The following is a 10,833-nucleotide window of genomic DNA, read 5'->3' on the forward strand; positions in this document are numbered from 1 at the left end:
CAGAAAGTCATTCATTTCTACCTTTTACAAAGTAAAAAATCCAAATGAGAGGTATATTACAGTAAAATGTTGTGCAACTGCCAAGCCATAGTCATGGAATAATATTCATTCTATCTCATCACAGTGTATCCCTTAAAAGGAAATATTTTTGTCAATGAAATGTGGACAATATATCTAAGCATTTTGACTCTCATGGTTATAATGATGCTTAAGGTACTTTCCATTTTAGTGGCACTGATAGACTATAATTAATTGATAGAATTATTTGCTTTGAGACATGAGTTAATTAGTTGTTTTGGGTGAGATGTGGCGTTTTGCCACTTAACCATTATGTTTTGCTATTTGCATGAACTGTTATGAGAAATGAGCTTGTAGTCCTGATAATGTTAAGCATGTCGAGAAAAAACGGTAACAAATTTGGCCATCTTCAGAAATAAACCAGAATGCCCAAACCCCGGGGAATATATTTCAAAATAACACAGATAAATGCTTAAAATATTTGTTTAATAATGACAAGATTTTTATGAGCATAAAACGAAAACCTCGATATGCATCGAGTAATCCATTTTCTGCTGTACCCACACGGCCTGTGTTCGGTGTTTGGCAGTAATAAGAGAGCTGGTGCCTGACAGACTTCGTGGATTATATAAGAACATGGACATTCGTCCAGGAATAAACAAGCCTTGTGGAGGAAAAAATGCAATTTAAAGAGCACAGGTACCGTACCGACTTTGCAGCCTGTATAGCTTATCTACATGCTAAGAAATATCATTTCTTTTGTGGCTGGAAAAAATACTGACAAAGTTACCGTTTATATAGCGTTTTAAATAATATAGGGTATAATGTTTGAGCAGCTGTGTTTTTTCATTCGATACACAAACCTTTCGGCGGTGCGTTCTGTGCCGTGAATCTGGCAATTTGTAATTTAAAAAAAGCATTTCATTTGTCACTGTCATTAGAGAGAGAAACGGAGAATAGAGGACGAGAGAACGGGAAATTGAATAGGATAAAGAAACTATGCTTTTACTGTATTGCTCGTATGTACGATGGCAATGAGGATTATTCCGTTTAAATCCACACTAATTTGATAAGAAACTATTAATGTGCCAAATAAGAGAACGACTTTCGCCCTTCTCAAGATCCAAAGCCACCAGAAAGGGAATCCGGTACGTGGCTGTATATGCGTGCTCTTTATTGCTTGGGCACCCGATCGTTTTGCACTGCGACTTTGATCAGATATAACCTTCGTACCGGAAAGAAGACAGGTTTATTCCTGCAGTTTTTGCTATCTTTGAGACGTTTGCACGTTTAACGAGAAATAAAAAGGTAGAATCGCTGCCGCGGCCTGTTTGCGCTCTTTGCGGAAAGCTGACTCCCTATCGGCCATCACGCTACCTGCCGCCCGGTAAAGATATACGGCGTTGTCTTCCCAGGGATTGTGGGTGTGAGAAGAAACCCCATTCCCCAATTATTCCCGTTATACTGCTATAACATTTGCACATTTTAGAACGAGGTAGTTCCAGTGATTGCAGGGAACAGTGTTTATCGGTGTTGGGGTTTCGGGGAAATTTTACAGATTTCCTGTAATGCGAGCTGCGAGTTTTCAAACGATGCAATGCACATTTTGGGGCAGGTAACTCTGATAAAAGTGCCATATGTACATAACTGTCATCTCCCTGCATAAAACACGTTTTGCGTGGAAAAATGCAGCCTGTATGACTGGCAAGATTTTCCGCACAAACAGGCTCATACAGATACCGTTCCCCCCCAGAACGTAACCAAAGGAGCGGCAGGATGCTGGCCAGGAAAGGCTTGCTCCCTGATGGCTTCTTCTTGACCCGGCTGACAGAGGGTGCCACCGAGACCAATCGGTTCCGATCCAAGGCCCAAAGAGCCCGTTTTATCACAAAGACTGGGTCCTGCAATGTGGCCCACAAGAACATCATGGAGCAGGTTGGATGTCAGCCTCTCAGTCACAATCAGTAAATGTAAAATAACAACCAGTATTATTCTAGATTATTGCCACATGGTATGGTATCTACATTCTTCAGAATATGAATTGTCAGTAAATCACATCTGCAGCTCTGCGTTTTTGTGTAATTGTCTTCCCACATGCTGTGTATTTTGTCATTTTTGTCTGCTTCTATCCATTTAACGATATCAAGCAGAGTATATGAAAATCCTTTCCCGGGTAGCACAGGGAATGACATAGGGTGCATCCTGAAGGGGATGTTAGCTCATCACACAGCACGCTTACTTACACAAACTAGTGACAGTTTGGAGACACCAGCCCCCCTAAAGCGCACATCTTTGGACTTGATGGAGGAAACTCGTGCGGACAGGCAGGGCATATACACTTAAAACACAAGAAATTGGGATGCGGTGGAGACAACAGTGGTCCTCATCCTCAATATATAATCTGGATTCGCCCGACCCCCATAAATAGAACTTTGTATAGTTGCCCAGATTTGTAATTAAGTTGTCCCCCCCCTCCCCCCCATATATATATAAACTGACTGGTCTTCATGACTTGCTGGCACTGCTGGGAAGTTTGGACTCCTGTCAGCAGTCAGTGACCCTCCACCTTATGCTTCCAGGGTAGATTCCTGCAGGATGTCTTCACCACCATGGTGGACCTGAAGTGGCAGCACTCCTTGCTTATCTTCACCTCAGCTTTTATCTGCTCCTGGATGCTCTTTGCCATGGCCTGGTGGCTGCTGGCCTTTGCCCATGGGGACCTGGAGCTCCATGACCCAGAGAGCGGACCTGCGCCCGTGCCCTGTGTCACTGCTATCCAGTCCTTCACCTCCGCGTTCCTCTTTTCCATCGAGGTCCAGGTGGGGGCTCTTTTTTTTGCCTCTGATTGACTCATCCTGAATAGATTCTTCTATGATGTTTACACACCTGAGAGTTTTCATTTCACTGGAATAGTTATATTCCACTTCAATGCCCTTGTATTCACACTGCTGCAGGGGATAGCGGCAGTGCTACCAGCTTACCACTAGAGGGCTCCTCAGCAATATTTTGTGATGAGCATTGCAGTTTATGTTCCGGACTGTGTCACTTGACTTTCAGGTGACAATTGGGTTTGGGGGTCGGATGGTGACGGAGGAGTGCCCTGTGGCCATCACGATACTCATTATCCAGAACATCCTGGGCCTGATCATCAATGCTGTCATGTTGGGCTGCATCTTCATGAAGACGGCACAGGCAAACCGCCGCGCCGAGACCCTCATCTTCTCCCGCAATGCTGTCATTGCCCCCCGCAACGGCCGGCCCGCCTTAATGTTCCGTGTGGGAGACCTGAGGAAGAGTATGATTATCTCTGCCACCATTCAGCTGCAGGTGAGAGAAGAGCAAGTAATTTAGCCAAGGCCACCCAGGCATGATCGTGAGCCCTGAACACTTCTCATGGCTCAACAAACATTAGTAATGAGCAGCCGCAATGGACCCCTGTACTTCCCACTTTGTATTACTGGTGACTTCACATTTGATATGAAATTAAATTAATTAATCTGCACTTACAGTATCAATCAAAAGTTTGGACACACGAAGTTGCCTACAATGGCGAGTGATAATGTTGCATCACATGACTGGACACCTGACCTAAACACAGTAGATATGGTTTTGGAGGAGCTTGACTAGAGAGTGAAAGAAACGTGCCAATGAGTTCTCAGCATATATGTGGTCCTTTGGGGCAGCTGGAAAGGCATCTTAGGAGCAATTGGGGTTAAGGGTCTTGCTCAAGGGCCCGATGGTGGAATCACTCTGCTGACCATGGAATTTGAATCGGCAACCTTCTGAGTCTCAGCCCATAAAGCTGACCTCCAATTTTTTTTTTTTTTGTTAATACTTTTTTTCATCAGTGCATCTTTACAATTATGTTACATTGTAGTTGTGATGTCTTTATCATAATTCTAAAATGTGGAGAATAGTACAAATAAACCTTTGTATAGGTGGGTGTGTCCAAACTTTTGACTGGTACTGTACCTCCAGAAATATGAACAGGTGAATAAATTCTGCAGATGCATTTTCCTGCCTACTGCTGGCTGCACAGAGATTTTGAGTAAAAATGAGTACGGATTTTGTCATTTAATGTATCAGTCATTAAATTTTGATATGTTCTTTTTTCTGATATTGAAAAGTCATTTAGGAAATAACGTCTTGCTGCTGGCGTTAATAGAACTATTGTACAATGGCCTAGATCAATAAGAAAATAGTATACTTCTACAGATTTGTGGATAGAAATCCAGGACTGTATGGTTAAAGCAAATCTGTTAAATGACTGAACAGCAGTGCTGTCTGCCACCTCCAAAATCAAAAGCAAAATAACAAGGAAAAGAGATGTGAATGAGCACCTCTGTGTATGCTGCTGTAATAGAACAAAGCAAGACAGATTATTGTCCAGTGAAATGATTTAATCTTGTGGGATAAAATTAAACTTACTGAACCCTACTAAACTTACTGAATAGCTTTGGAGGCGAAATGGGTTTCATGTACATCATAAGGAATTAAAACACAGTTAAACACTGTGAAAGACGTATTGGGAATCTAAATCCAGCACCAGCAGTGCCTCAACCGAACTTAATAATCCATCTGCCTTGCAGCTGTGTGGCTGTTAGCCTGGCAGCTGGCTGGGTGATTCTCATCAAACCATCAACCGCAACCCAAAAATATTCATATAAAAATGATTAATACAAAATATAAAGTAAAAATACACAAAACAAATTAACCTGCACTTTACCTTTGAAAAGAATCGTGGATGGTGTGAGAGAGTGGGGAAGAGGAGGGTTATTTTGTAGGACGACTTTCACTATATCACTGCTATCTGTTGGCTCACTGGAATCTCTTTCTTTTTGTGCAACTTTAACAAGGAACCTATCCAATGACAGCTGCTTTTGCCTCCTTTTCAATTTCACGTAAATATGAACATTGCATTGTTAAACAGATTCATCGCTCGCACTGTTATGCTCTTATTCGGGTGGTGTTTTTCTACTAAATTTTGACTATACGAGTGAGGAACGCCGGCCTAGATCGAGCATGGGAAACGATTACCCCGACTGCATATCAAGTTTCAGTGAAATAAGAACAATATTCGGTAGTAGATTCCAGAAGGTGTTGCGGTAATGACAGAAATTAGTCAAAATCAAATAAAAAATGTTAAAGTATACATTATTTCAGAGCATGCCTGTTATTTTACCCTTACAAACACTTCACACCTGGTTATTAATAGCTGAATAAATTGTGGATGCAAGTCTTTTTAAATACTTCATGTTTGAAATCTTTGTAATGAAGCTTTCGTGAGAATCACCCGGCTGCCCTGGAGAGTTACCTCTTGGTCTCTGACAGTATAATTCGGGTGGGGGTGAGTCTGATTGAATCACATGCTTATGTGAACCATATTGCACCTTCTTTCTATAACCCTTCAGAAATGTGTTTGGGTTGATTAGGTAAATCTAAGTTGGTGGCATCAGGTCTAGTAAGTTGACCATTGGATTTGATCCTTCAGATAATGGCTCAAGACCTGTCTCTTCTGGGAAGGATCTCAGCTAATTCATCCTACCACTGATCTGCTCTCTGCCTTGTTTATGGTGTCTTGACAATACTGGATGCTCTTTTCCTTATGTTTTTCAATTTCTTGGTAGAACCCTAGTTCTTATTTGACTGGCTTTTCTGATGTAGCGTTTGTTCCCTTGCTAACTTGCACTTGTTCTTGATCACTCATTAGTCTAGTGGCACTGGTACCTATCTGAAAGCCTGTTTGTACCGCTCTTGCCTCGTCTGGCAGGTGATCCGCAAGACAATGACGGCCGAGGGGGAGGTGATCCCAGTGTGTCAGCTAGACATCCAGGTGGAGAACCCCCTTCGCAGTAATGGCATTTTCCTGGTCTCGCCTCTCATCATCAGCCATACCATTGAGCGCGACAGTCCCCTCTACGATCTATCTGCCCAGTCACTGCCCAATGAGAACTTGGAGGTCATTGTCATCCTGGAGGGTAAGCTGATGGGAGCCCTGCATTGTGCCCTGTGTACGTGAAAAGCTCGCCACGAGCACGCTGTACTAGCTGCCTGCGGGGCTTCAGCAATGTTCTGAGTTGTTTGGGTATCATCCCACAGGACTTTACAGAGCTTGACAAACCCAACAGCAAAGGCATTGACATCTTATTATCCTCACATGCAATCCATGTCTGAATTCTCTTAACCCATAACGATCCTTATTTAACCTGTCTCCTTCCCTGCATTTATACTGATTAATGTGTATTAGGTAAATCCATTATGGTGTTGTAAATCAGATGGAAACAAGGCATGTCATACTGTAGTGCACAAAGGTGTGAATGAGAGGACAGGTTTCCATGCCCATTTTAACACCATAAACCTCTCTGTGCCAGGCAAATATCAACTTCTCAGTACACGTCAGGTACCCAACTATATAGGAAAAGTGACACGGAAACCTGGCTTCTCATTCACACCTTAGTGCACTACAGTATGACATGCCTTGTTTCCATCTGATTTTTAAAGCATTAAGTCAGTCTGGGCCAGGACAATGTCACCTTTTCTATATAGTGGGGTACCTGACGTGTACTGAGAAGTTGATATTTGCCTGGCACAGAGAGGTTTATGGTGTTAAAACGGTACAGGCACAATCGCGTCATTGCATTGGGCTGCAAAGCATATATACAATCCTTATGAAAACTTATGCGATCCCAGAACACTTACCCACTTCTTACTTGCTGCAACGTGTCGGCAAGGATAAACCGAAATAATACAGACGTGTCCTGTAAAGTCTGCTTTAAGCATTAAAATATGGGGGACAATGCACGCCATGTAACTTTCATATTATGTGCTTTTATACGTATTTATAAATATTTGCACTGTGTCCGCCGTTCACTTTAAGCAAAACAGCTGGCCTATTGAACATGAAGTGCACACACAAGCATTGAAAGGGAGATACCTGACAGTGGGTTTGGATTTAAACTGTAGCTATGATACTGCAGTAAAGTTAGCTTTATATTCAGTTTTCTGGCTGCAATATCTGGCTGGAACACCCATTGATTTTCCAGATTTCTTTATGGTCAAAGTCTAATATTTCAATGTTTGTTCAGTTCATTCATGTTCAATAGCCCAGCTGTTTCGCTTACAGTCATTGACGGTGAATAGACACAGTGTAGTTATTAATAAATATATATAAAAAGTAGTGCTGTCAAACGATTAAAATTTTTAATCACGATTAAATATCATTCATTTTTAATCTATATTAATCACATTTCATTTTGCATGAGCAAACAGACTCAAGAAAAAAGGGAATATATATGCACTTAACATGTTTATTGAACATCTTGAACATGAGTCAGATGCATTATATCTGCCACAGAAGTGCAATACCATGGACCCATATCAAAAAGCAAGATTTTTTGCTTAGCCGGACAACTTGTCATATTTAAGGTACCTCAGTTTAAATGGTCTTTATCTTCATTCGCTTACAATTAGCCCGAACTACCGTAAATCCGACAAATAATCCAACTAATCATGAAATCCAATTCTAGCCCGTTTAATTACCCATTACGCGCGGTGCTTTACATATAAAACTCGGTAGCAACAGGTCCACAGATTAGTTAGACGGTATAGTGTGTGCGACCGATTTAATGAGCCACAAAGGAGAAGTTGTGCTTAAACAGTATAAAACTACAACTTTCCCTTCTGCTGATAAAAGACACAGCCATCTTGGATTCTGAATTCAGGATCCTCTGTGCTTCTCCGAGATATTTCTCGGATCTCCGAGAAACGGGCATGTCGTCAAAACTCGGAATCCGACTCGAAATACAAGTTCCCAGGGCAAATAGAATGCACCAAAACTGCCCGAAATGGGTTTCCAAAGACATTTCAGGGATTTTGAGTCATTCTGCCCTGCAGATGGGTTAATTGCGTTAAAAATTTAAATCAGATTAATTATGATGATGGATTAATCCGTGTTAACCCATACTTTTGACAGTCCTAATAAAAACACATGAAAGTTACATGGTGTGCATCCTCCACTATAGTTTAAGGCTTAAAACACACTTAACTGGACATGTTTGTATCGTTTAGGGAACGTGGAACTATTTAAAAAAATATTTTCCCACCCGGACCTCTTAGGGGCGTCGTACTCAAGATTAAATGGGTGAAGTTCTTTTTAATAATGCATTGAAAAGTCGTTTAGGTAGTAATGTTTTGCAGTTGGCGTTAACAGAACTATTGCATCTATTTGGAATATTAACTTAATTATGCTTTCAATTCTGTTGGTCGCCCAGACTTGTCAAATATCAGGCATTTTTGTTTACTCCTCCGGCACTCAGGAGGAGATTAAGGGCCCAGTGTTCTTCCTTGATTGGCAGGGGTGGTGGAGACAACAGGCATCACCATGCAGGCCCGTACATCCTACACCCCGGAGGAGATCCTGTGGGGCCGGCGCTTCGTGTCCATCATAACAGAAGAGGATGGCCGCTACTCTGTAGATTACTCCAAGTTCGGGAACACGATTCCTGTCCGGATGTCTTCCCTCAGTGCCAAGGAGCTGGACCAGACCCGGGGAGTGCAGGGAGGGGGCACGTCCGGGGCCCAGCTTCAGGGCTGGGGACTGGTCCGGGCCGGCAGGGGTGGCTACCGGAGAGGGGGCAGGGCCCGTGAAAGCACCGCCTCCCAGCCCTGGTACAGCCATGTGGAGGACGGAGAGGAGAAAGACAGCATGGCGGGAAGGGAGGTAAAGAAACAGATCCCACTGGAAGAGATCAGCGGGGGGACTGAAATGGAGGGAGACTGAGCAAAGAAGGAGAAAGAAAATAAAAAAGGGGGGGAAACAAATGGACATACACCAGAAAGAGTGCTGTTCCTTTTCTGAGCAGTTTTTTCCAGTGAGTTTTTATGTTTCCGATGTTGTCAGTATAATGTGTTATGCCATATAAAGCAGCGTAATATTGCGAGGCCCAGCCTGTTTTGTGGGAAATATTATCACATACAGGAAATCTAGGAAAAGTGATGTCATGGAACTCCATGTGCCCCCTGAATAAGTGATCAAACATGTAGGTATGCGCTGCCATTTTATAATGGGCTGGAGTTGCACATTTCTCGTTAGAAATCTTATTGTCTGTTGTGCAATTGTTCATTTTCCATCTATTTGCTTCATCAACAGCCATAAATATGGCATCAAATGGCTGGATTGTCTCCCTAAAAAGGTCATGGCTTGTTGGAAAGTCAGAGTAACTATTTCCAGAGGTTTCCCCCCTAATTATGCAATCTAAGGCAGAGATTTAGAAAACAAATCTTTCTTAATCTGCCTTAAGGGTTCTGAGACATCTGGCAATAACTGTTTCTGTGAATTTGTTCTTAACAGAATCTTTTATTGTACAGGTTACAATGACGGTACAAAGTAGCTGTACAATGTATTATTACATTGTTACTCATTTGGCACATTATAAAAATAAATGTGTGATGTTGAAAATCGGTTGAGAAATTGCCAGTATTCATTAGCAATACCGTTAGTTTTTCTGTAATTATAAAAGCCACACAAATCCCTGGTTATGTACTGTATGCAGATAATGTATCAACATAACCTGTCAACAGCACCGTTAATTTCACTTGATTTCAAATACTGTCAGTGTAAACTTGTGTACAATTCAGCAATATTTCAAACTAGCATTTTCTTGCCCTGGACTTGCTGACACATTTTCAACCATAAAAATACACAGTTATGCTAGAGCTCTAAGTCAGGGTTCCCGCGGATCCTTAAAAAGTCTTATTTTAGAATTGCCAAAGTTAAGGTCATAAAATTTCTTTAAAAGTATTATTTTTTCTGGCATGTAGTCTTAAATTAAACCCCATCACATATGGTTTAATATTTAATAAAATCATGAATGTTTATGGAATCATGTGACCTTCGAGCTTGCATGCCTTGTTTATTATTGCTATGATAACCGTACAAGTTCTGGCTTGCGTAGCACATAGATATCAAAACACTGCGCTCTGCCGATCTAGGATATTTTGATATCTATGATTGGTAAAGGTGTCAACGCTCTAGTAATGGCGTACTAAGATGATCTTTTACTGGCTGAATGGAGTCTTCGAAAAAGAGGTGGAGATGGCATGTCAAACGGGTCTTTGGAGCAGCCCCTGCTGAGGACTCCTAGGCGCTGGCACGCGGCTCCCACTGGCTGCGATTGTGTAATGATTTGTCCAGTGCGTGCGCGCTGCGTGCAGCACAGTGGCAGCATTGAGATCCACCCCACTCATTCGGGCTCGTCATAGCTTTCACTGCAGTGCTGTCGTGCCATGCAGCCTTTCCCAGCCTTTGTGCGCTATGCGTGATGGACAATGCAGAATACGGAGCTTTCACGCCAACGGAGACGCCACTGTTTGTCCTCGGGAATAAATCAGATCAACACGGTGCCTGGATCTTTAATCGCTGCTTGATTCTGAGAGGTTCACTGGTGCGAGTGAGAACTAAGTGCGATCCGACAGTTTGCCACGAGCATCCCCATTCAGTAGTAACACAGCGATCATGGTCATATTTCAAATGAATACAGTGACTTCATTTACAGACGCACATGAGCATCCTGCAATGATACAGCATAAACAAGCAGCTTGCTAACAGTTCAGCCTGGGAGTTGTCACAAACCAAATGAAGACCCCTGCAATCAAACTTTAAAGATATTAACATGTTTAAATCCATTTATACACACTGCGAAAAGGAACACCTACATTTTATATATGTACCTAGGAGTGGGTCATAATTACAATGACAAGTACTTAAAAAGAAATATACACCAATGAGCCAAAACATTATGACCACCCCCATGTGAA

At 42.2% G+C, this 10,833-nt stretch overlaps 2 protein-coding genes across 5 annotated transcripts in view; one reads left to right on the forward strand and one right to left on the reverse strand.

Moving 5' to 3' along the window:
* The first annotated feature begins 369 nt into the window (after positions 1–369).
* kcnj11l (potassium inwardly rectifying channel subfamily J member 11, like) lies at positions 370–9,475 on the forward strand. Of its 3 annotated transcripts, none has more exons than XM_023817438.1 (6): positions 370–717; positions 1,772–1,953; positions 2,598–2,837; positions 3,076–3,345; positions 5,789–5,996; positions 8,373–9,475. In XM_023817438.1, the coding sequence occupies exons 2-6, from the start codon at positions 1,795–1,797 to the stop codon at positions 8,795–8,797; spliced, it is 1,302 nt and encodes a 433-aa protein (XP_023673206.1). In that variant the 5' UTR covers positions 370–717; positions 1,772–1,794; the 3' UTR covers positions 8,798–9,475. The 3 variants fall into 3 exon arrangements, with proteins under 3 accessions (XP_023673206.1, XP_023673208.1, XP_023673207.1); XM_023817439.2 differs by lacking the exon at positions 370–717 and adding an exon at positions 769–1,166; XM_023817440.1 differs by lacking the exon at positions 1,772–1,953.
* LOC111846819 (CD59 glycoprotein-like) overlaps positions 9,354–10,833 on the reverse strand; it is a 5,058-nt gene continuing 3,578 nt past the window's right edge. For both annotated transcript variants that reach the window (XM_023817441.2, XM_072698361.1), the window contains one exon: positions 9,354–10,833. This exon is cut by the window's right edge and continues 871 nt beyond it. The gene's annotated coding sequence lies outside the window, so the exon portion shown is untranslated.

The sequence above is a fragment of the Paramormyrops kingsleyae genome, chromosome 13, assembly GCF_048594095.1.
Source record: "Paramormyrops kingsleyae isolate MSU_618 chromosome 13, PKINGS_0.4, whole genome shotgun sequence".
Lineage (NCBI taxonomy): Eukaryota > Metazoa > Chordata > Actinopteri > Osteoglossiformes > Mormyridae > Paramormyrops > Paramormyrops kingsleyae.